Genomic DNA, 27123 nt, shown 5'->3' with positions numbered 1-27123 from the left:
CCAATAATTTTGCTTTGTGAAATTGGTCCGATTCCTAATAGGTTTACGTTTCGTCTTTATTTACGTTTTAGAGCTTTTAAAATCTTAGAATTTTAATATAAAATTTTCAAATTCAGTTTTTCTGAGCCTTGATGATGGGGTAAATATATCACACAATATTTACCAGGGGCTTCGTATTAAATTTAGACTGAAAAGCTTCTTTATGAAATGTTTTTTTTTCTGCCCGTCCATACCAGTTAATAATAGTACAATAACTCTAGAATAGAGAATGGTTATCGAATTTTCTTCTCGGCAGCTTATGTCTGCTGCTTGAATGACTTCACAGACGACTCTTTGTCCAACACAGATAAGGGTTATTATTACCGATTGAAATTTAGGTTTGATGTCAATTGTAGAACTCGATCCGTCGGTTGATTAATGTTACTGTTACTCATTACTCTTACTTATAGAAGAAATTAAATCACGTTTGATACTTGATACTTTGACATATGCCTGGCGTCGCCGCCTCTCCTAGGATTTAGTCAACTGTCGTGGGGATGCGTCCCTAGTAGGCACTATGAGAGGCGTTTCACCACTACTTTTTTACTTTTTGGAGGACTAGCCACTATTCATTGCCCAATAATTATTTATACCCTTCAAGGGTCCCGTTCTCTTTCCTTATGAAGCCGTGCACGTATAAAATTCCCTATACTGACAAATTTATACATTTATCAAAAAAAACTGCAAAGTTATCAAGCACAAAATTTGAGAGTACTTGGGTATCGTTGACTGGTGTCCTATTGTTGGGTAGTGGGATCTAAAATTCTGCATATACAGGATGATCACTGATAAATTGAATTTATTGATATGAGGAAACTGTTAGGTACTTTAACTGTAAAAATATTAACTCCAGCAGGCTCTTGTCGTTTCTTACGGGGTTGATTACTATCGATGGTTATTCGTAACAGTAAATATAACTAGTGATCAAGATCGATGGTTAAAATTTAAAAAAAATAATATTTTTAGGGCATTTTTTAGTCCACATGCTATAATACGTTGACATATTTCTCTTTTCAAATATAATTTGGCAAACACACATTTTCATATGAAATAGACAAAATATAAAAGTCCAACTTTGAGAATTAGGGATAAAATAAATATAATGCACCTACTCATATAAACACATAATAATTAAATCTAACATATTGTTGTGTAAACAATGTCGGGTCGGACGTTGAGGTTTAGGTCCAGGCACCTGAAGTATCAAACGCTCATTTCAATTCATATAATTAATCTCGTGAACGGATAAACACAAAGCGATTTTGCTTATCTAGCCCTTATCCAAGGTGATTGTTTATTGTTTCGTTGCAAAAAAGATCAGTTCCTAGAATTTTAAGGATAGGAAAATTTTTATCTGTTTTGTTAATTCATTTGTAACAGTTCAGATTTGATTTATTGGGTATTTCGTTTATTTTTATAAAAGATTAATGTAATTATCTAGAGATAAGGATCCCTTTTAATCGGGAAAAAAACTTTTTTTTGTAGGAAATGTATTTTAGATAATTTCGCGTAAAGTTTATGTAATAAGCGTCCTACAGCGAAGCTTACATTGGTTTATCGAGGTTCCAAGCGTAATCGGTAAAGAAATTTCGATTTGTTAGAGAAGGGAAGTCCGTTTAAATACCAGAGTTTTTGTCTAGAATAGGCCGTTTTGTCGCTGAGTTGCTGTCTTTAAATTGAGATGCCGCGCGTCTTTAATTTATAGTTTGTTCGACAAAGAAAAGTCAGCAGTCAAGAGTCCAGCCTAGTTGGAGTTGAAGTTTTTAAAGAAATTGTACGTAGCAACTTTTCGGTATCTTATTCCTTTGGAAGAATTATGTATTTCAGTGATGTGTGACGGCGTCTCATGGCGAAACGTTGTGGTTTAGATATTTCGTTGGATTTGCGTTATCGTCTTTATTATCCTGAAGAAAATTTTTGAACGTGGAGGTGAATGAATTTGAAATGCATTTTTACCAATTTGGCACTGCGATTCTAAATTAGTAAACTATCCTTAAATTTATGTAGTGACGACAATTTGCTCGAACATAGAGTCCTGTGAGAATTTGACGTTCTTGGTGTATAGGGATTAAAATATGTTTTAGCGGTTTCTTCCTTAAAGCCCCTTTTCAATTGTTGAATGGCACCAGCAGATGCTACTTGTGGTATTTTAGAAGTGTGCTACTTAATATATTTCAATTAATTAAGAATAGCATTTAGGAAATTTGTAAAATTGGTTACTAACGTTTTAGAACAATATTCTTGTCACTGAATATCTTCCGAAAGAAGTTGCTTTGAAGAGTTTCGGGTGATCCTGCAAATTTTCGGTAAATTTTTTGTGAAGTTTACCATATAAAGTGTTAGAGATGATATATCAAAGTTATCTTCATACATAGAAGTTAAGCTTCTCATAGAACAAGCCGGTTTTCGCTCAGGAAGAAATTGCTGCGATCGGAACAAAATGTGTAGATTTTGTTTTAATTGGTAAGACCGATTTCAACGGCCGATAGTAAAAAAATAATTTATCAGTTTTGTAACCGTTCCCGTAAGAATTATTACCTGTAACTAATCAGATGTGTCGCAACAAACGGCGTCTGATTATAGACTGTGTTTACTGTTATTGGAAACGCGCTAAATTATAAAGATTTTTTTATTATACCTGAATCACAATCTCCGTTTTAAACACTCAAATGCGTGCGAAAAAGGGCCTTTAAAACACACGTGCTTTAAAGTTGCTAAGTAACGATACTTCAAGTATGACTTTTGAAACTGTCATCTGGATGAAATAAAAAATCCTCTTAGGTCGCTTTCTGTAAATGCAGAACATTTCTTTGGCTTTTGTACCTATCCTTTGGTTGAAGCTTTCACAAACGCGCGTAATTTAAGGTATGCTTCCAAATCTGTTCCCCTTTTTAATCGCAGCATTGCTTTAAAGTTTTGAATGAATGCACCAAAATATAGATTTAAATACCTTTGACATTTCCTTCATATATGCCAGCATTATGGATGCATTTAAGACTGTATTCGTAAGTAACTTCCTATTCATCCATGGAAACAACTTTTCATATTCTTTATAATAGGCTTTAAGCTTTACTGGAGTTGGATTTTACACCTACCAACGTTTGTTTAGATTTTACAACAATCGATTTAATGGGCGGTGTATTATTTTTTTCAACGGAAATCGTTTAATTCACAAGGACGATGATAAGCAAACGTCAAGTGACATTTCCATGGCAATCGTGAAATTACGAACACCCAGCCCACTTAATTAGACATGTATTCGAGTATAACGTCAATATGACTTCATTGTATTTCCTATTTTTAGATTATACTGCAGGTATAATAAAAAATACTATAAGATACACGTGTATAATTGGTCTTTAAAGCACTTGCAACGTTAAAGGCACTCCGCTTTGCGTCGTGCCCTTAAACTCGTTGCGCGTGCTTTAAAGACTTGATTATACACTTGTATCTTAATATACTATTATAACGAGTTTTCCAGAACTTTATAACGAGTTTTAATTTTCGGCCGCTTTGAGACTAGTCTCATTCCATTTCCTTTTGAAGGTGCAGGTGACTGGACTAACTTCACTTTAAATACCACCTTTTGGTCAATTTTCTCTTCTTGTTAGCTTGTAATTCTATTTCTTCAGCTTCTTCCCGAAAAACGATGGTCGCAATTATTTTTTTTTATAACTCACTGTCCCGCAACACAACCACAGCGAACGACAGAACCGACGCGAATGTGTAGCTTCCATTATTTCTAGCGCCAGGAAATAGCGCCTGAATTACGCTCCAAAGCTGCAGCTGTAGCACCAGCATAAGAGAAAAAGGCGCTTTTCCCCGCCGCGCGTAAGTCGGCGTCGGTCCATTACCTTTATATTTTCTATAATAAGCGAAAAGCCTAATAAATCATATCCAAACTGTCACAAACAAATTAATGAGCACATGATAACTGATAAGTGCCAGAAATGCTTTGAACCATCAGTTGGACAACCGATCTTTCTTGTCGCAGTTAAATTTCTCTGTAGACAGTTTCCTATGTGATATTTGTTTCTATGGAAATTGATTGTTAGATACGTTCAACTAAGACACGAAAATCCCGCCATTCGTGTGAAAAATGGTAGTTGGTGTTTTGTGTTTCGTAAGTTGTTAAAACGAAGTTTATCGCATATTGCAAATGAGTTTGTATGGCTAGTTTATTTTAAATGGTTGTATTGACAATCGTAATTGAGACTTGTGCGAGACATTTGAAATTCTAATGTTCGTCAGCTGCAGCGCTGTTCCCATAATGTAATTCTCTATCACTTTTTCTCAATCTGCACAATAGTTATTTACATAAGTCAGGAAAATGGCACATTACTGGCGAGGAAATATTGAAGTACAAGACCCCTTTAATTTTCGAGTCAGGTAATGTCATTTTACTGACGAGTTTTGTATTAAATTTTACCCGAAATTGTATTTTAATATAAAATATCAATTTTTATATACAACTTTTGATTAATGTCAATCTGTCAGTGATGACAGGAATCATTATAGACGTTGAACAATGTCACAGATGCGGCCGGTAAAGTGACAAGCGGCAGGAAACGTAGTCTGCTCTGCCTCTGTCATGGAAACTAAAATGTCCTGACAGAAAGTAGGCATGAAAATGAAGGTTTCGCGACGATTTGTCTGTTATCATCTACTTTGTTATTAATAATAATAATAATAATAATTTTATTAATGTTAAACGTAGAACAGTCTACTTACATCCTTCAGAGCTCTATTATAATAACTAAAGTATACCTACTAAACTAAAAAGTTTACATATTTTGCAAGTTGGTGCAGAGAAATTCACTGTATGAATAAAATGCGTTTTTTGACAGAAATAATTTAGTCCTGTTTTTAAATGAATTGTAAGGTAAACATTTAATGTTCGGTGGAATACAATTATAAAATTTTTTTGTTATGAAATCAAAACTATTTTGGGTTTTAGTTAATCTACAATAAGGTACAGATATACAATGTTTGTTGCGAGTATCATATTCATGAATATCCAATTTTTTTTACAAATTTCTGCTCATTGCGTTTAGCAAAACAGAGGCATGTATGTATAAAAATACAGGGCAATGTGAGAATTTTATAACTAATGAATGCCTGACGACAATCTGCTTGAAATGGAAGATGAGCAATGATTCTTACATCTGATTAATTAATCCTTTGTTAATTATGACATAATTTTGATGTCGTAGCTTGTATCATTCCTTTATTTTTAATTATGAAAATAATTGAGCACGTATAGTATCCATTTTCTGCTTGTGTGGCTTTATAATGGTACAAGCAAGCAATTTTAGTAGGTTGAATAGATTCAAAAAGCTCTTGAATGGAGTCCCAGATTAATGCCGTACACGTTTTTGTTAGTATGGTGGGAGTGAAATTAAAATGAGGCGAGCATTTTAAATCATAAGTTACGGACTTATAGTAAAGAAGCGGCGATATAAATCTTATGCTTTTGTATCTACAATAGATTACATTATAATATATGTACAGTTAATAACTGTCTGGGATATGAAAGATGTATTATATTCTGCCATTTTTGGAGTGTATAAGTATTTCGTTTGTATCTTGAACTGAAAAGCAATTTTACTAAGATAAAATCATCTAGTGGTTATAAACGTAGACGTAATTCAGAATATATCCTTTGTAACAAACGTGTCTTCTGCGTTTTCTGGTTTCATAAATAAGTAGAATTTATAGTTGCATGCACTTCGTGACTTCAGTTCTTAACGTCAACGGCTGCAGATGATGAGTCGTTGTCACATGCTACCGTCCCCCTTTATTTATCACTCTTTTATTATGTTTTTTCCGCGAATGTCACAAAGAAATGCAAAGTAAATTAGGGTACTCATTTTTGTGTATGAATTACAGATGCCCCACGTTGTGCTAAAGGATTTGAAGTGATGAGAGTCGGAGCGCTTTCTCACGAAGCTCTTACTGTTGATTGTCACGTCGATGCATTACCCGAGGTAACGCGGTTTTCCTGGACGTACAATACGAGCAAAGGAGTGCTTCCAGTGCAGGGAGCAAGAATACATAATGAAAACGGCGTCTCAACGTTACACTTTGTCCCGGGCACTGCGGATTTGGAATCTTTAGCCTGTTGGGCCACCAACAGTGTTGGAAGACAAGAAAAACCGTGCCTGTTTTACATAATACCCGCAAGTAAGCAAAGTAGTTTTAGTTACCCTGCCTACGGTTAAACATCGATTTTCTAATACCTACAAATGTTCCCCACTGTGATCACATACATATTCATAATTTGTGCCGAGTAAGAACTAACTTTTCTCTAATGCACCTAAAAATTTGATTTGTTTCACCGGTTTACGAGCTACGGTTTGGTGTACAAAGAGAAAGCTTTTAGTTGCAAGAAGAACATAGGAAGGATGTACACTCATCATTTTCTTTCATTGGCCATTAAAACAGTCCATTAGTCCATTTGGAGTATTGACATGAAACCGTATTAAACCTGACCCACATACGACGTGTGCTTTCTTATTGTGAAGAGACAAAACGGAAAACTTTCGACTTGCAAAAACAATTCATAACTTTAGGGTTAAATGTACTGAATAATATTACATAAAACCTGCGATGTGCGAAAAGCTACCATCTAAATTTCCCCTAATTAAGACTAACCCAGTTATCATTACATTATTCTGAAGTATGAGTTACAATAGGATGAGAAAGTGGAATGTAATATGAGATAATACACTCTAAATTACAATGAAGGGGGCAATTTTATAATTCCGGAAAATTAAAGTGCCAACCGCTCTTTAACGATATATACAGCGTGGCCAATTAATGAGAATTTGTATTTGATGCTTAAGGGCATGTTTACGTAATTTTATCAGACTAGAACAAAGATTCATATGTGACTAATTACATAAGAAAGGAGTTCTTGCCTTGTGGACGTATGGAGGCTACGCCGAACTGTGAGGTAGTCTCCGTTCATATACCACGAGCTACATTCTCCAAAACCCTCCTTGAAGAAGAAAGTTTTCTCCTTGCTGATATGTATACCGATTAATTCTAAGTTTCTCCTGTTATCAATAATGCACTGGAAGAAATTGAGTCACCACTTTAACGCAGCGTTACTACTTTCTCTTCATACTTGTTCATACGATGATTGGTAGAGAGTAGTCCCAACGTTGTGTTTTCCGCGTTCAACATCCCCATAAGCTGGTTGGAGTGTATCCATATTTTTATTTCTCTTAGTACATCTTTTAACCATTCTTTCGTGTTTTGATTGAATTGTTGGATATCATCCTCCCAGGACAGTCTGTTGTAAGAGTCTTGTGTCTTAGCGATATGCCCTCCTCCTACATACACATAACCTCACATTACAACCACAACAAAGTCAACCGCCCCATCAACATCCACATCTTTTAAAAAAAATTTCTTATGTTACCACCATTCATCCACTTATTATATTTTAACTTTGACGCTACGGCCTGAAGATGCCCTCCTCCTAACTTAATAGCTTTTAATGTCACAAGAAAAGTGCCTCTAGTTGATATGCCAGAGAACAGGGAAGCATATTCAGGAGTTGGAGGTAGACCTAGTTTGCCATAAGCTGCACCGCAAGTTGTTCGCTGATATTTCGTGGTCTTAAGAAGAGGTTACAATTAAGCCCGAAGGTACCCAAACTTGAAACTTAGATTCGGTGTACTTTTTTTTTAAACAGAGAATTAGGGAAATGTCCTACCGCACACCGTCGCCCTGCATCTTTTCGCGACGGTAATGTGGGGCTCACACCCACTAAACCCCTTCTCCCTTAATCTCGAAGATATCCGCCTCTGAGCATCGCTCAAGCATTCTTCCAGAGGGGTCTCTATCCCCTATTCCCTTCTATTATCTAGCTTCTTTTTCTCCCGTGCCTATTATTTTCACAATTAACTGTGCTACTATTCTCCATTTCTTTTCACTTTCCAGCATTGTTTGGATTATGTTATCCTTTTCTAGATCCGATGTACCTAACACGAAGCGGTCTTGGAACTAAAACTTGATCCCTCGAAAAATAATAACACATTACGAGTCTACCCCCGAGAAAGTAAACTGTTAACAATTCCTATCTTTTATACTTGTTTGTTCATCAAACAACTGTTAAAAAAATAACGATTCGTTATAAATAACAAACGACGTTCATCGTGTGAACCCTTCTCGTGAGTTGGTACTTTGCTCTGATCTACCTAGATGAAATGCTAAAGATGCTTTGTAGTTTAGTTTAAATGTTAAAGAGTGTTGACGAAATTCAATTACGTTAACGATTTTTACTCTTTGTAAAGTTCTTAAGCGATTCCTTTTTATAGCTACCAGTAGCATAACGTCAGTAAATTTAAAGTATCTTCTACTAGTACAGATTCTAGTTCATTCAAATGTGTTTAGCCTGACGTCGGTGATTGAGACTGCAGTATATTAATAGCAAAGGGCAAGGATATTTTGAAATTTCAAACAAGAATTGAAACCGTCATTTTATTTTAGTTGTTTATATTTCAATGCAGCTTTATTCAAATGTTATCGTGACGAGCGTTATTTTCACATTCCCGGGTACGAAGACGTCGGAACGTTATAAATTAAAAATGCCCTTTTATAAAGTTTTTGTTTTCCCTCATTCAATTTGAGCCATTTAAGCTATAGAAAAAAGAAAAGATGATAAGATGATTGTTGTTAAGCTCAAGGGAATGAATACCTTCGATTATATTGGTAATTTTGATTCTTATGTTTAAGTTATTTTGAGTGTAACACAACCACTCAGTGAATTAATCGTGTATTTAAAGCCTACATTCCAGTAAGATATAAGTAAAAGCTTTATGCGGGTCACTCTGTAATGAGGGTCTAGAACAAGAGGGACAAATAAAATTTAATTTAAAATAATACAAATCTAAACTGCAAATGCTTTACGTTCATAATTGTTATTAATGGGAAGTAGACAAGACAATCCAAGTTGTATTGTCGACCAGAAAGGTTGTTTCTTAATTTAATAATTTGAGTTCATTTCGTTAAACGGTGCCTAATTCAAATTTTACCGATTTTATGGAACTCGAAGAAGCTTTTCTATTGCTTTTAAAAATGAGGTAATGTGTTCTATCTTGATTGGCAAGGGTGTCAATATGAAATCATATGTATTCATTACATGTATTAATGGCATACGAATTTGAAAAATTACTTAAAAATAGAACTGATCGCTCAACAGACGTATGATATACGTTTACACGCTAGTTCTAACCTATGTAAAGAGAAAATTGCGGGGACAGACGTTACCAATCATCGCCCAAAATCTGTCGTTATCTCTAGGTCTACTAGAACAATTGGTAAGAATCCAGATACGGGTCGATGCGAATTAAAAAAAAAATTGCAAAAATGCTTAGAAATGGTCTGTTTTTTCGAAAGGTGGTAGTTTTTTTTGCGCAAATGTGCCCGGTTTCGCACAATTTACAAAAAAACTGTTTGTAGTAGTTCCTTGAATTGGAATTTGGAAGTTTAAGACATGTTGTTTGTGTTATAATTATATCGTTTGTAATTTATATTTTATACTAACTATATTATTAGATAATAATGACAACTGTAAATATGCCTGTTTATGCATACTACAAGAAACTATTAAACTTAATTGTACAATAGTTGGCGCTACGTGTACATCATAAAATCAATAATTTTGCTCTATATATTTTAGCGTTTAGAAGGGTTCCAATTGATTTCTGCTTAATTTTCGTAATAGAGAAACGTAAGTAAAACAATAACCTAAAATAGTTACATGTGCTTCATTTTATTAAGAGAAACTTTACCATAACAATAACTTACGATAACGCACAGTGCAATGATCTAAAGAATGCAATGATGCAATGTCTCCTTAATGATTTGTAGAAGAACCCACTGTCCTCCGATTCTTCGTCCATGGTTGTACTTCCGGTTCTTCGTTTCGTCGATCTCAATCGTGACTCCTTTTCCACCTAAAAACACAGAACGGCGGGTTATATAATCAATACATACCTCTTTGCAAAAGTTGCTCCAATCGACGACCGTAGTCTGGAAGATGGTAAGCTGCTCCGTGACGACGGCTTGTCTGGGACGCGGGGAGATCGGTCAGTAAGCAACGAAGCGGCAAACTGTCGCAATATCCTTCGCAGCTCGTTCGAAGAAGGTGCCGGACCTAGCTGAAACGGAATAAGAACAACGTTTAGTAATCTTCTTCTTCGGCACTTTCCACGTACGTCGACATCTAAAACGGAAACGGTATTTTTGATTTGGAAATACAGTCGTCAAAATTTTGGGTTAGCCCTTCACCACTTATTTCCCTTCAATGTTACGATAGTCAATAACTCATGCCCTGAATAATTTACTTTCCATGTCGACGAATCTAACGAGACATTTGTTCATTGTAAAGAAGGTCACATGATTCCTGAAGTGTAATAGCGGAGCCAAGGTGTTCATGCTTCATATTTGCGAGAGCCCGGAGACATTTTTGGGCATTTCGTATACCACCAGTGAGCAGCTTGTTGATATTAGGGGAGTTAGATATCGAAAGAGTCACTAGCGTTTTCTGGTATTAGATATGAGTGACCTAATATTACTCTGAGATTTGGTACCCAAATAAAGTAATGAAATTGTTCGGGCACCCATTTGAGAAAGTTTTTGTAAATGTTGTTGTTTTTGTTGTTATAAGATTCCAGTCGAGCCTTATTTATGGAATCCTTTGGGTGAAAACAACGCGTGTTCCTATTCCTGCCAATCGTATGACTTCAAAGCTGTCACTCTTGTAGTATAATAGACAATCTGGATTTGCAAATGCACAATTTTCGAAATGTTTGCATCTTCACCAGATTCATTCTTTTTGCGGTAATGAAAAATACAGAAATTCATACAAAATTTTAACATTCTTAAAATCTTCAATTTCCATCCATGTTTATTCCTTGAAAAGGATTGTTTACACTGTACATTCGTGCGCGTTGTTGCCAGTCCCATGCCGTCATTATCTTAAACGGGCACATTCCTTCTGTGATCTCTCAATAAGAGCATGACATGAGTCTACTTCTAATAAGTGCCCTCACTTGGTTTTTTGTTTTCCTTATTTATATAAATTTGTTATTTCGAACTTTCCGCCTAATTACACTCCTTTTTAGCGCATTTCCACAAAAATAAAATAAAAACGCGCTATTGTGGCCACTTTGTCCGTCCGTCCGTCCGCTAACTTTGCGACGCTACTAGTTTTTTATCTTAAGAGCTATTGTTCTACTTTTTTCGCTATTTGGTTCGTTATGGTGTCGAGTCTTGTACCAAGGAAGGAATTTTTTCTGTACCGCTTACAAAAAAAGTTATTGTAAAAAAAACAAAAAACCGTTTTTTACATGTTCCATAATTTTACACTTTTGCCGTTTATTAACGATCCTAGAGATCGTTTATAATTTTGCATTGCTATCTGTCGCCTGCCGGTTGGTCTCTCCGTCTGTTCCTTTGTCTGTCTGTCCATCTATCTGTCCGTGTGAACGATAACTTTGTTTAGAAATGTTCGATCGCTTTTACATCTCCGTTAGTTATGAACTGAATTGCATGAAATTCAATATGGGCATAGATTTAGCCATATAATACGCAATGCCAAAAGTTGAATCGAATCGATTCAAAATTCACAGTGCCCTTTTCGCATCTCGACCATTTGTAAACCGAATTGCAAACTTTTTTACTTATAAAAGTATATGAATGAAATTTGATACATAGGCACTTGGGATAAAGGAAAATCAAACGCCAATTTCAAAATTTGGTTTTGCGCATGCGCAGTGCCAACTTTTTTATTTATGGAAGAATTTAAACGAAATTTGATACATAGGCACTTGGGATAAAGGAAAATCAAACGCCAATTTCAAAATTTGGTTTTGCGCATGCGCAGTGCCAACTTTTTTATTTATGGAAGAATTTAAATGAAATGTGATACATAGGCACTTGGAATAAAGGAAAATCTAGCGCCAGTTTCAAAATTTTATTTTGCGCATGCGCCGTGCCAACTTTTTTATCTATGGAACTATTTAAGTGAAATTTGATACTTAGGCGCTTGGAACAAAGGAAAATCTAACATTAGTTTTAAAATTTAGGTTTGCGCATGCGCAGTTCCAACTTTCTTATTTAGAAAAGCATTGAAATGAAATTCTTCTCATAAACTGAAATTGAAGTAGCACGTCAACAATGGATTGCCCATGTGCAACGCTATCTTTCATATTTGTGGCCGGATTTTTACGATTTTAACAGAAGTTGCATCTTACAAATGGGAAATGAATGCAAGTGGAAATGCGCTTTATGTAAATCGTTTACGATTACTTTTTAACTTGTTTTACTTACTCACAATGCCGAGTTAATGCGCATGCATACCTAGAAGAGCTCGCCAGAGCAATTGGCAAATGAGCTGCATTCGTCGCGATAACACAAGAAATGTTTTTGTGGTAGTCATTACATACCGTTGGATGTAATTACCAAACCTTCAATTACTATTCTTTTACTGTAGCAGTCGTCATTGCCATTAACATCCAGTTTCTTTGTTGTCTCCATCCAACAACAGAAAGTTTTCTTCGAGATTATGTCCTATCAATTTTATGTAGATTATGCACCTAACCAACATCGTCCCAATATTAATTAACTATTTGTATCAATTTATTATTCTTTTCAACTACCAACCTTTTGCCCATAAATAACGCTTTAAACCAAATAATATAGTCAATTAAATCGAACCCTTCAATAGTCGTCATTCAAAAGGTGGCAGCTCAAATTTGCTTTCGTCGTGCAACGCACTCTGTTTGGTCCTTCTTCGCCGAATATTTGTTTGTTGCTTCGTTGGTCATCCCACGTGAGTTAATCCTTGGAAGTTCGCACTTTGTAATGCCTCGGAAGAGCGCTTTGTTTGTTGTTTATTTTTGCTTTTCCGCTCCTGATTGAAAAGTCGTTGCGTGCCGTGCCATTACAAAATCCAAAGTAGCTCCTATTAAACAGTAATCGATTCCTCAGCTGCTGCACTTTTGAGCAAGTAAGTTAAATTTGTTGTGGAGACTTTTGATGGTTTTATCGTCATTGAGAATATATTTGCTACAATTTTCCTTACCTAGATTCGTTTGCTGTTTCTTGTTGTAGCTGCCCCAGGTAATTTAGGCACTCGTATTAACGGACCATAGTTTCCTGAGTTTAAATCAATTTTTTGCATCTACACATTTATTAATCCCATAATATTATAAATGCCCAAACTAAACTAAATATGCAATTGAAGTGCTAAGCCAAAAATATTTACCCACGACCACGTGAGATATTTTTTAAAGTACTTTAACAGAAGCCGGAACTGAATCAAGTATTGAAGAGAGGCTATTAGTCAGAAGCCTCCATACATAGCACGTTTGTAAACAGTATTGAAAAATATTTATAATACCATACATTTTCTTCTACGATTTTTTCATAATACAGGGTGGGGCACGGGAACCAAGTGTTTTTGGGAAATCAAATCTGCTTGTTATGTCCGTTTTCGTTGACGCACTGCTGAAGGCGTTCAAAAAAATTGGCATTCCACTCTTTCCATCGCTTCCTATAATTTATCTAATGTACTGGTCCGCGTAGATACGTGACTTGAGGTACCTACCCCCATTGAAAATTAATCACATGTAAACAAGTCAGAAGACCGAAGGGGGCGTAAGATTGGGTCACGAGCGGGAACAGAATCATCTCGATGAATATTGAATCTGGGGCAAAACGCACGCTGAACCCCGGGCACCGAGTCGCCACTCCTGACATCATTAACTTCCACGGCTCCATGACGGGAACTGCTGAAAGTGAAATGCTATGAGTCAAGGAATGGAATGTCACCTGCTGCATGCCCCTCCCTTCCCTAATAGCAGAGTACTACCCATTCCAAAACACTTGCTTCCCGTTCCCCACCTTGTACTAGACAGCAGCCTTCAGTTCCGTCGTCATCCATGGCATCCTATCGCGTCTTGTTGGTTATTGCGAGAATTGTTCAGCAGGAAGCATTCCCAGATTTGTTTTTCAATTTACAAATTAAACTGTATCCCGATGGTTTGCCAAATTATCCTCTATGGTGTGCGATGGCAATTTGATTCGTGTGGGAAAATTTCTTGTTGCACTTTAATGCCAAAATCCTATCGTTATCCTACCTTTGTGTCTTTCCGTTCATTTTTCCTCCAAAGCTGCGCATTTAGAAATCGCCGTGCCTACTGAAGCGTCTATGGGTGCTCTTAGACGTTGAATTGCTCGGCGTGGACGTTGTTTTCAAATATTTAATTATTATGGGAGGAACTTGGTTGGTGCACATAGATAATTTAACCGATTAATGAATCAATCCGTTGAATAGATTCACAATCTTATAACATAGTCATTTAACCCACTCGCTGCTCTCCAGTGTGAAGAATTTTCGGGGGACGGCGTCAAATCAATTAATCTATTTAGTTAGGGTAGTATATAACTGGAGGAATTTAACACAGTAATTGTGGAAAAAGAGGCAATCTTAAACTCCAGATCCTAACGACTTAAATATTCTCACTCCCGGACGTTTTACCACTTTACCATAGCCACTTTCAATGCGTTGTCAGGCGACGAGCAAGCATTATCAAACAGAATACAATCAGTTTCTAAACATAAATAAACCTTACAGTGAAACCTGTGAATGGGTGATAACATGATAATAGTATTAAATGCTGCCATAACGCGAACCAAGAGCGTCGGACCTATGGTTGTGTCGGCATACTCATCGGGTGATAAATACTGCTGTGTAAACAATGTCGGTTTGGACGTTGAGGTCACCTGAAGTGAATACGGTCGTTTAATTACTAATCAAATACCATTTCAATTCATTTAATTTTTCTGGTGATTCCTTATGGCTAAGCACAAAACGATTTTGCGTATCTAGACTGTACAATGTGTTTGTTTGTGATTAGTTCCTAGAATTATTGATGATAGGAAAATGTTACCTCATTTTTCTTTATCAATTGTTTTATTAATTCATTTATGTAACAGGTCAGATTTGATTTATTGGGTATTTCCTTTGTTTTATAAAAGATTGGTGAAATTATGTAAAAGTAAGGATGCTTTTTAAGAGGAAAAACACCGTTTGGTTTCGTAGAAGATGTTGTATTTTAGAAAAGATAATTCCACGTAAACTCTGCCTATTTGACTGAAGAATACGTCCTGTAGCGAAGCTTTGATTGCTGTCTCGAGTTGCCAAGCTGAGGTAATTGGTTCAGAAATTTAGATTTGTTTAAGGCTGTTCTTTGGAAATTTAAAAGACGCGCGTTTCTACATTCAAGTTTGTTGGCGAAGTTTTTTGCTTTTATTCGTTTCAACAGATTCTTTGATCGTTAAAAAGAAGTCAGTACGTGCTAATCAAGAGTCCAGCCAAGTTGGAGTTAAAGTTTTATAGAAATTGATCGTAATATTTTTGGGATATCAGTTTTCATTGAAGTTGTTGTCCACGTTAAACGGACAGCAAATGTTGTGTGCTCAGAGTTTTATTGGGATTTGTAACCAAACACTGTAATGGCCGTTTGCACCAACAAGATTAAGCGCAGTTTAAAATCCATGGCAACCATTGTCGCAATATTCGTTACCATAGATTTTAAGCTACGCGTAAACTAAACCCCGCTTAAATTTGTCGATGCAAACGGTCATAAGTAATCTAAGATTCATACGTGATCCATAATGATCGATGCTGCTGACTCTTCAGACAAGATTGCTGGGGAGCGGCTAGCTACTCGTCTTTAGGTTGAAAGTTTTTCAACATCGATGAGTCCCAGCGCAATCATGGGTGAGATGGTTCGGTCGATTGAGGCGAAATCCTGATCTGAACCATATCCTTGGCCATGGACTCGTTTACGCCTAAAAGCAGGACCGCCTTTCCGTCCTGTTGTGTCTCGCCACACTTCTGGAGAGACGCTAGAGTGCGTAAACACTTTGAAATAAACTTATCCCGGGGCGTAATAATTATTCCTCGTCAAAATGCTAACAATGCATCTAATTTTTTATGTACCCTCACAAAAAAAATCTCAATGTTGACTAAATTTCTCAACTGGAGAGACTCGGTGGTCTCAGCTTCCGAAAATTCCAAAGAATTTATTAAACGACCTGAGATAACTCGTGGGAACGAATCGAAAAAATCTGACATGAAAGCCGTATCTGGGTCGCACAATGAATTCGAATAAACACAATTGTGATTGACAATTTATTCCAAAACACACAAAAACAAATGAAAATAAAATCCCCGAAAGAAGAAAAAGCTTACAAAGCTTGTTTGGACATATTACGCCGCACGCAAGCGGTCGACAATTAAAATAAGAAATCCTTAAATTACTTACAGTTTTTTTTAATAATCCAAATAATCTGGTCGTACAAGATTTGCGATACAAGGTGCATTTAACTCACACAAACGCCGACACCTTCTGAACTTCACTTATAACACAGAACTAGATGTCAAATAAAACTGGTTTGATGAATAAGACAAATTTTCGGTGGCTGTTCGGAAGGTGAGGAACTTATAATAAAAAGAGAGCCTTAACAAAACTATCCGTAATCGGACAACACTCGATAAACTGTTCAGACAACTATGGCTAACTTGCCTCTGCACAGATTTATTATGACGAACTCTGTGTCTTCAACAAAACAAATACCTAGGGCTGACTGCCCGTAATTTAACGTAAACAAATGTACACGCTGTTTTACCGTCGCGAAAAACTAACAGCAGCAGAGGCAGCCCCGTTTGCGCATTGTCTCCAGTATTTAAAGTACCATAAATAAGGACGGCAAAGCTTTTCTTTACCTTCGATTCAAATTTCCTAACTTAAATGATGCAAAAGTAAAAGAGGGCGTGTTTGTCGGGTCTCAAATACGAAAGTTGTTCAAAAAGCCCCAGTTTGATGCAGTTTTACGTATAGCAGAAAAAAATTCGTAGATAGTTGCAACAAACTGCTGGAACCCTATACAAAATTGAAGTGCAACATGTGTAGGTACACATTATATGCATTTCTTATCTTGACTTATTCCTGCAGGATCATCCAACGCAAAACTCCCCAGGAACTTTACAAGAGAAAAACAAAAAGACGCCGTTCTTAATCGATTTGGACTTTTTTTGATGTTTTCAAAATGTAATCTTTACTTTTTAAATTTTAAATAGGAGCACGTTTTTAAAGTGATTTACTTCACTAACAAATAATAAATTTGCACTAGTGAAAATTAAATATGTGCATTTTATTCTCATTTAATGAATCCGATTTGAAGAAAAAGCATTTTATAAATTGTTTCATTAGAAAAGTACCTGGCATCAAATAAACTTTCCAATTAAGTTGACGTGATTTTTTTTAAAGTGAACATAAGGAGAAATGGATTTTATGTTCACTTTTAAGAAAAGCACGCTGTACACATAATAAATAACACACGGGTGAATAAATTTAAAACCGTACTTCATTTCAATACCACCATGATAAGTGAAAAGGAAAGCCTCGGTAACTAACTAAAATAGCAATACATCCCTTGTCGTGTACAATTGCTCATATACATACATTGAAATGCCAATACCGATTAGTTCATGCGTTTGTTGGCGTATTGTGAAAATGGTGATAAATATTTTATTATTGCCTTTTAATGCAAATTAGGCAGAAAGGCGAAAAAATACACCAACCGCATTCATATTATCCGATCTAGCCGGTAGTACTTCTAATGAGATCATATTTTACAGAGAAAATGAAAGGAAACTTTATAATGCTCTTTTAATTCAACTTTGAGTTTTTTTATTCTAGCTGAATCTTGGCCAAGTTTTTTCCTCTCTGAATATAGATTTCGTCAAAGCGTATAATTTGTAAAGAACGAGGGGATTTTATACTGATTCTATGCATCGAGTGAGATTTACAACATGTAAAACTATACCTGATAAACTTTGTCAACTTTTCGAAAGTCATTTAAATGTGAGACTTTTGGGATTCTATCCAAACATTACGAGAACAGAAAAAGTTGATAAGATAAAAGTATATGTCGGGATACCTGTCAGTCTAACAAAAACAAACACCCTACGTGTTGTGCGCAAATACAGTATGCACCTTGAATACAAAATATACATTTCATTTTATAAGAAAGCATCCGAGGGGGCTGCTAGATTTCGAATATGGAAAGGTTAAAGCGAGTAGAATATTTTGGTTCGTATATAACATTTTTGGTGAATGAGTGGGTGTACCTTTTTCGTGCCATCCTTACGGTTCGATACCGCTTATCCGAGATCCCAGCCAAATTCCCTGGACGGTGTCATTCAACGCGGTTGTCTCATATTGCAAAAAAGTAGACAGCTTTATACAGACCATTACTTATCTAATACTTTTTGTTTCGAAAGAACTGAATAAGAAACTCATAATTCCAAATAAAATTCGTGACAGTTATGTAATATATCACAAGGAAAAATATCAATTTATCACGGAATATTTTGATAATTACAAGAAAATCATAATAGTTTTAACGGATCTATAGGTAGCAAATGCAGCTTTAGTATAGGCGCAGTATGTCAAAATCCGAAATGACGATGTTAAATTTAATGTAGTTGCTGAAATGACAAATTATGCTAATACCGATTTAGAACAAGAACAATTTTCGTTCATTCTTGACAGCGATGTCCGAAACAGTCTGTTAGAAATCCTACCGCCCTAAGCATTATAATTAAATTTCTAACGGATTTAAATAATTTTCAACATATCTATGTGATTTCGGAATATATTTGAAGAGTGTTAAAAACTCACCACTAAAAATCGAATGTGGCACCCTAATATACAAGGCAATTATAAGACCTGTCCTCACATACGGTTGCCCAATATGGGGTAATGCAAGCGGCACGCAACTGAATAAAATTCAAGTTTTTCAAAACCGAGTGCTTAGAATTATCGTAAACGCTCCATGGTACGTCAGGAATGTGCAAATCCACCGAGAAACCGGGATACCGCTCGTAAATGCTTTTATTAAAACGCTGTATAAACAATACAACACTAAACTACGCATAAGCCCAGCCTGTGAACACTATAATCTAGGAATAAAAAACCTACATACCCGCCTGAAACGAAGATTACCACAGGATATTTACTTATCGGATGGAGATAGTGGATAAACAGTAAATAATTAATAAACAGTAACGAATAGTGAATATAAACACATAGTGCTTAAAACAGTGAAAGATTAATACCTGTGCTACAAGCCTTGAAATAGCCAAATTTGGCTGAACGGGCTTAATAGAATTGTGAAAAAAAAAAAATTTATCAGAAGCATAAATGTCGTTGGGAGGAAAATGGGCTCAAAATGAAAAAGTTAATTATATGAAAAGATAGGGCGCCACAAACTTTTACCTATTCGGTAACAAAGTGACAAAGGCGATTATTAACATTTTTTCGATAGAAATCTTTTCACGTTATCGTTTTGGGCTAATCTTGAGCTAGCTTTACCATATCGTACTCTTACTCACTTAATTAATAAAATCAAGTATAATAAAAACCTATAATGTTATTATTTTCTATGGGCTATCGATTTCGCCTTATAGGGCTTCATCAGGCCGTAGCTGAAATACATATATATGGTGAACGCGTGAATTTTTAACAATTTATCTTACCGTCTACTGAATTACGTTTTTTAACAAGATGGAAATGTATGATGTAAATGTCCATATTTTTATATAAAATTGAATGATGTATGTGTCTGTGTGAGCGCTGAAATTGAATTAAAGGATAGTAAATCATATAACAGAAATAAATTAATTACTTACATGTATTAAGTGCAGTGTGTGTGTATCAGTATGTGAGGTTATGTATGAGGCAGTGGCGTGTTATGTGAATGGGCAACGTATTTATACAGATGATTATCATTGAATTCAGTTATGTCATTTATTAATTTGAAATTAGGATCTTGTAACGCTTTGTGAATTTCATAGTGTTCTAGTATTGTTAATTTCTTGTAATTGTTGGTTTTGTGTAGAATTTTTGTATTGTCTATTGATATTGTGTGTTTTGTGTTATTTATGTGGGTACCTATGGCTGAATGTGGTTTGTTTTTGTTGTGTTCGGTGAATCTTGTTAGAAATTTTCTTGTGGTTTGTCCTATATATATGCAGTTGCAATCGTTACATGTGATTTTGTATATTCCTGATTGTAAATAATGTGGTTCCTTTGGTTTGTAGTTGGTTAGAATCTTTTGTAATGTAGGGTGTGTGGTGTTAGTGAGGGTGATGTTGTAGGGGTTTAGTGCTTTTTGTAGGTGTGTATGTATGTGTTTGTAGTATGGGATGGTTATGTATTTATTGCTGTATTTATGATGTGGATATATGTTTTTGAGCAAATGTTTGTATTTGATTCTTTTAAAAATGTTATTAATGAGGGTAGGTTTGTAGTTGTTATTTTGAGCTATTTGAAGGATCGTGTTGTATTCGTTATGAAAATCTAATGGGTTTAGGGGGGTGTTTAGTAGTCTATTAAAGAGGAAGTTGAAGGCGGCCATTTTTATGTTAGGTGAGTGATAGGAGTTGTAGGGTATTATAACATCAGTGGTAGTTGGTTTCCTGTATATATTGTATGATATGTGGTTGTTATTGTTATATAGAGTGATGTCTAGAAAGTTAAGTGTGTTATTTGATTCTGTTTCTAATGTAAATTTTATGTCTGAAATATTGTTAATAGTTGTGTGGAAGTGATGAAGTTGTTCTATTGTCCCAGTCCAAATGACAAATATGTCGTCTACATATCTTAACCAGGTGGTAACATGTTTGAAATTTGGTAGATTTTTAATTCGAAGTTCAAGGTGATCAATAAAGATGTTTGCTAATAGTCCACTTATGGGATTTCCCATAGGTAGACCGTCTTCCATTTTGTAAGTTTTATTGTTAAACATGAAGAAATTTAAGTTTGTGACATGTTGAAATAATTTTAGTAGAATATTGATGTCGATTGGATCGAGGTTGTAGTTTTTTCTGAAATCATCGTTATCATATAACAAATCTGAGAGTATCTGTAGTGTTTCTGTTTTAGGAATATTAGTGTACAAGTTTACAATGTCGAAAGATATCATTGTGAATGTTTTGTGTTGGAGTTGTAGTTTGTTAATTTCTTGAATGAGTTGATTGGAGTTTTTTATGGATTGTGTGGATTTGTATTTAAATTTATGTATCATGATGTTGTTTAGTAGTTTAGCTAAGTTGTGTATGGGTGAGTTTGTTGATGCTGTAATTGGGCGGATTGGTTTATCTTGTTTGTGTAATTTAATTAAACTGTAAAGGATCGGAATTTTTGGGTTTCTGTTTTTTATTGTGTATGGTGTGTTTGTGAATTTATGTAATGTGTGTTGTGATTCAAGTAATATTTTGTTTGTGATTTCTATATATTTATTGATTGGATTGTGTTTTATTGTGTTGATGTTATTATCTGAAAAGAATTGTTCCGTTTTTGATATGTAGTCTTTGGTTTCGATAATTACCAAACCTGCGTTTTTGTCAGCGCATGTAACTGTGAGGTTGTGGGTTTTGATTTTTTGTTGTAAAGTTTTTATAGTGTGTGTAATGTTTTTATAGGTAGTGTTAGGAGTGTATTGTGATTTACTAACCTTTTTGTTCAGGATTTTAATGACGTTTTCTTTGGCGTGGTTGTATGCTGGAAGATGTTTTAGTGGAGCTTCAATATCTATGGAAATGAGATGAGGTGAGTAACAATTAGGATGTGGTGCGAATTTGTGGCCTAGATTTAAGATTTGTTCTTCTTTTTTGCTTCAGCTACGGCCTGATGAAGCCCTATAAGGCGAAATCGATAGCCCATAGAAAATAATAACATTATAGGTTTTTATTATACTTGATTTTATTAATTAACACGACAAAGCCTATCAGTTCTATATAAATCACATCTTACTCACTTATTCAGTGTCTTAGAACAAACCGTCAGCTTCAGACCTATAGGTGATGATGTAATAGTTATTTATGTATTAAGGGCATAATAGTGATGTTTATATTCTCGAGGGCGACGAGTTAAAAAGCTCGAGGGTCTATGGCCCGAGAGCTTTTTAGTCGCCCGAGAGTATAAACATCAGTTTATGCCCGTGGTACATACACAGTTTTATGTTTTACAAATAGTTTTCTTCTTCAAAATTCGTTTACAAAATAATTCATTATGTTTGATCGAGTATGCGTGGTTCGAATTTGTTAATGTGATTGAAACCATCCAAACGTCAAACGTAATTTTAAATAATTCAATTCATCGTGAATGAGCAAGAAGTTCCAGAAACTATACGAAATAAGGCCAATCTTGTGATTTAGTAGGTATTGACAATTAATAATTGACGTTTCTAATTTTCAATGACCTGCAAATATTTGTTTGTTTTGTCATTAATTGCATGTTAGGATCTATTTTTATTAATTTGGAACTTTTTTTGTTTAGTATAGATTACACTGTACACTACTATAGATTCTATTGTGTATTAGAATTGGACGATACGCCTGTAGGGCAATAAATAATTAGAATTAATTAATTAAATTAAACAAGTTAAGTTGCAGTGAATCGCAACTTTCCGATAGACGCATAAAAGGTACCGGGTCCATTTTTATGAAAAAAATCATTTTTGAAACGTCTTCAGGTGCAGGAATCTTTTTGATTCTAATCGTATGCTATGAACCACCCTTTAAAAGCCACTCTCAGTCTGTTCAACGAATGCTTTTGTTTTCAAGCCACTGTTGGGTGGTAGCGGGGATCAAAACAAGCACTTTTTCCAAATAAACCGAGGGTCCAATGTGTTTCGTTTGGGAGCCACCCTCACAAAAGTGGTGAAATTTGCTTAATTTTTTTCTCGGCAACCATAAGAATTAGAAAAACTGGTGGCACGTCTTTGAATGCCCTTTCTGATTTTGCAAAAATGTGTTCAACATTCTTATCACGAAAGGGCGCGAAAAAAATTCTGATTTCGACGAAATTGGGCATCTGGTGGCTTTTGAACATGAAAATCACAAATATAAAATTAGTTTTTTTAAATTCGAAAAAAAAAAATTCCAATGCAATTCTTGGTAGGACAACGAAAATGGAGAGAATTCCACGAAATTCGTTGTGTACAGAGTGGCCAAATAAGAATGCGAGGTACTGTATCTGGGAACCTGTCCATTGTAGAGGCTTGCGGTAAGAAAAGTTATTAATAAAACGGCCACGAGAAAAACCTGTGAAATGGCCGCTAGGGGGCGTAACTGCAATCTGGAATCTAAAAAAGTTATGTTTCTGTCAATTCCGCTATATTAACCTAACAAAAAAATGCCCGGTCTTGAAGTCGACGATATAGTTCAGGCAATAAAGAACATATGAGGACCTTAGCTTGCAAAATTAATGGTAGTTCTGGAAATATGCTTACTTTATGTTTTTTAGGTTGCTGAATCCAAATTTTTAACTTCCCACCAAAAATTCCCTCCGCAACCCTCCAAAATCTTGAAAATAAGAAAAAAATATGTTAAGAAATCGTTTTTATTTTGTGGTTTCACGAATAAAATACCTACAAATTTTTAAATGTAATATAGAATGCATCCAAAAACGTCCTAAAACATGGTTACGTACTACGCACGTAGGGGGCGCTGCCGTGCGTTGAAGTATGCTCATTGGCGATTCAGGCGCACTTCGCTTAACAACCCACGGCGTTCGTGTTCGCTCTCCCTCCACCAACCCTGAACCTCCAACTTTTCCCCACCCATTTTCAGACAGACAGAAAACATAATACAAGCCTATGTCCAGAACTACCCTGAATTTTGCATCCTAAAATGAAATATTTCCTGGACTAGATAATTTGAACCTTTTTTGTTTGACAATTATTGCTGTATCTCTTAACAATGAAGTGGTGGGGGGTATTCAAAGGTTGTATCTTCGAAACGGTTGAGCCGATTTTAACAAACTCGGGTTAATCGAAAAGAGTGATCCTTCGGCTACAAATATTATAATATTTAAAGTTTTGATAGTTTCACATATCGCCGCTTGAGGGCTTTTATCGAAATGTTGTCAACACCACCAATCTCCATTTTTTGTTCCGTTCATCTCCTTCAGAAATAGAGCAAGCCCGTCTTCTAGCCCTACAAGAAAAATAATCGGGTGCCCTGCCCTCCGCTGTTCTTAGAACTCTTTTAAATGATTCATCTTTTAGAACTTCGATGTGCGTCCGTTTGGGTATATCTGTCTGTGTGCCACTTTTTCCTTGCTCCTATCGATATTTGGGTTATCATAGCCTCTCTTGTCTCAGGAGTGCTGGGTGAAGATCACGACATGATACGATTAATGGTATTAGTAAACGCGTTCTGACTTCTGCAGAAACTGCAAAAATTCCGACTACTTTCGGAGATGTCCGGAAAAAAAACGAAATTTTGCAAAATCGTTTTTATTTTTTACTGGTTATTTAACAAAATTTTTCAAAATAAATGATACATTATGGCCACTTTTTTCCCTCTACAAAGATGCTAGTTTTAAATTTTAAATACGACGTTTCGTCTTCGGTTAACCATCATCAACATTGTTGTTTCTTATGGAACTAATTTTTTACTTTTTGTGCCTGCCATTTGATAGAGAATTTTTTTCTGATTTCAAAAATCATCACAATTTTTTTAATATTGTTAAAATATCTTCTGGTTTGGCTAGAAAAGTTTGTATTGGGTAGTGTTTGTACGTAGTTTCTTGCGTTTTTACGAATTAATATTGCTATTTCTGATTAAAAGATAGTGATGTTTACATTTTTGAAATCAAAATCTCGTATCACTTGGCACAAAAAGTAAAAATGACTTCTACAACAAAAAAACAAAGTTGATGATTACTGGAGACCTCAAACTTAAAATCTAAAAGTAGCATCTTGTAGAAGGAAAAAAGTGGTCATAATAATGTGTCATTTATTTTGAAATATCTTTTTTAATAACTTCAGTAAAAAATAAAAACGATTTTTGCAAGATATTCGAAAGTAGTCGGAATTTTTTGTTTCAAAACTGCTTTTCATCATTGAACATGGCGCTAGATTTTCAGAAAACACATGTAAAAACAAAATTGCCGAAATGATGTCAAGTTTACGTAAAATACACACGTAGTGAAAAGCATTACAGCACAGATAATTTGATAAATGTAAATTCGCGCATGTAATTATGCGGCTGGCGGAACCAAAACAAACCAATGCAAATAAGCTCGTCTACAATATTCGACAGTCAACGTTACTTTCAAATGAGTAGAGTGTAATAATAAACTTTGCTACAATATTCATAGCGCATATAATAAAATCTTGTTGTAGAAGATGTAAATATACGACACTATTAATTATAAAGTATGCTGCACCTAAACCCTTTTAGCACTCAACAGATTCATGAAATATTCAGAAAATCCGGGTCTTAATCAGTATATATGTTGTTAGAGAGCCTTTAAATACGCTACACGTACTCTTAGATGTATTCTGATACTCTCCATAGACCTACACAGTAAAGTGAAATTGTATTTCCCTTAATGTCCATTATCTCTGGTAAATCCTTTTTGCGCCCACCAGCATAGTAAAACTTTAAGTGGCAATAATCACAATGTTGATGTAACAGAATCTTGCCATTAGGAAAAATGTTTGTATTAATCAAACGCGGTTTGTTTATAATGAAAGAAATACACTTCTCTAACATTATCAAGATTAAAACAATTGATTTATTTACTGACAAAACTTAAAACTAGGCGGCACGTCCAACATTTTATACATGAGATTTTAGTCTAGATATAAAAATAGGCGCTCTTTACGTGTAATTTATATGTAGTACACTTATCGCGATCCCCCTCTATATTTCATAAAACACGCACATTTCGGAAACTTGAAACACTTGTATCAACGTAAACAATTATTCTCTTAATTAAGTTTATATATTATATGGTCTCTAACGTTTATGACTTACAATCTTCAAAATCAAATTTTGGTCTAACCTGAGAACAACCCTTCCCTTTTGGGGGAACCAGCAAGCAAGCAAGCTATATACTTTGATATGAACACTTAACTTTAAATTCTATAATTTCGAGGATGAGTAGGGAGAGAAAAGTAGAGAGAGGGAGAGGGAGAGATGTAGGAAGAGAGTATAAAAACATTAAGACCCCATCAATTTCGAAAAATAATCAAACGGTACTTAGTACAGTGGGCGTTTTACAGTGTGGATGAGTGTCTAAATTCCACTATATCTATAGGTGTATAATGTAGGCCAGTCATTGGGGATTTTTACCTGGAAATAAGTCCGGAAGTAATTTCGATTTAAAATGCTATACTTGTTACGACACCACCCAAGAGGTAAAGTACACGGCGCGTTTTTTTTAACGTGGTTTCCCCTGTAGGCCTAATCCACTTAGGTACTAAAATTATCTTTGACAAAGGCCAGACGGATCTTGCTCGTTGATTTCCATATCTTCAACAGGGAAAATGGTTACCTCAGCTTCAGAATCGATATCGATTTCCTTTTACTTTTCGAAAAACGCATAGTTTTGAAGATATTTGCAAAAAACCGATTTTGTGAATTTTAGTTCTGGACATCCAAACCTGCAAAGTTTCAAAACTTCCGGACTTATTTCCAAGTAAGCCCTATTTTTGACTGGCCTAATGTGATAATTTTCCATTTGTATAATGACGATTGTAAGCCGTTTCTTTCTCTCTATTGTCCATAGATAGGTTTTCGATTGAGATTTTGCACCACGCTGATGTCTTGATATATTATCAGCGTCCTCTAAAACTGTTTAGGAAATTCTGCGGCCTTCAATTTATACTGAACTCTATCATTTTCAAGACTATAATCCTTATCAGCTGGACCATACTTGTTGACTTTTGAACTTCCTAATACCGAGTTGTAATACTTGATTCCACCAGTCTCGGAAGTACAGATACTAATTTTTCGTGTATCTTCGCTTATTTTTTTATTCGAGATTAACAAAGCTGCTCATGTATTTTCCACCTGACTGTTCATATAGGTAATTCTTTATACAATAACAAAAGCACGTTTCACACCTTGTTAGTGTACGAAGCCCTTAATGCATATAATCCCTTAGCTACAATCGAGTTGTAATTTTCTGCAGAGTT

The 27123-nt window shown here is 35.3% G+C and overlaps 2 protein-coding genes across 4 annotated transcripts in view; one reads left to right on the top strand and one right to left on the bottom strand.

Annotated features, from left to right (window-relative positions):
* LOC116177615 (hemicentin-2) overlaps nucleotides 1-27123 on the top strand; it is a 155973-nt gene that overhangs the window by 103215 nt on the left and 25635 nt on the right. For all 3 annotated transcript variants that reach the window (XM_031496629.1, XM_031496641.1, XM_031496634.1), the window contains one exon: nucleotides 5929-6222. In XM_031496629.1, coding sequence (XP_031352489.1) covers nucleotides 5929-6222 — 294 coding nt within the window. The remainder of the gene's footprint in view (nucleotides 1-5928; nucleotides 6223-27123) is intronic.
* Nucleotides 19529-21030, bottom strand: LOC116177636. The gene is made up of 2 exons (XM_031496653.1): nucleotides 19667-21030; nucleotides 19529-19615 (listed from the first exon to the last, which is right to left on the bottom strand). The coding sequence occupies exon 1, from the start codon at nucleotides 20935-20937 to the stop codon at nucleotides 19858-19860; it is 1080 nt and encodes a 359-aa protein (XP_031352513.1). The 5' UTR covers nucleotides 20938-21030; the 3' UTR covers nucleotides 19529-19615; nucleotides 19667-19857.

The sequence above is a fragment of the Photinus pyralis genome, unplaced genomic scaffold (assembly GCF_008802855.1).
Source record: "Photinus pyralis isolate 1611_PpyrPB1 unplaced genomic scaffold, Ppyr1.3 Ppyr1.4_LG1, whole genome shotgun sequence".
NCBI lineage: Eukaryota > Metazoa > Arthropoda > Insecta > Coleoptera > Lampyridae > Photinus > Photinus pyralis.
This window is presented reverse-complemented; position numbering and strand designations above follow the sequence as displayed.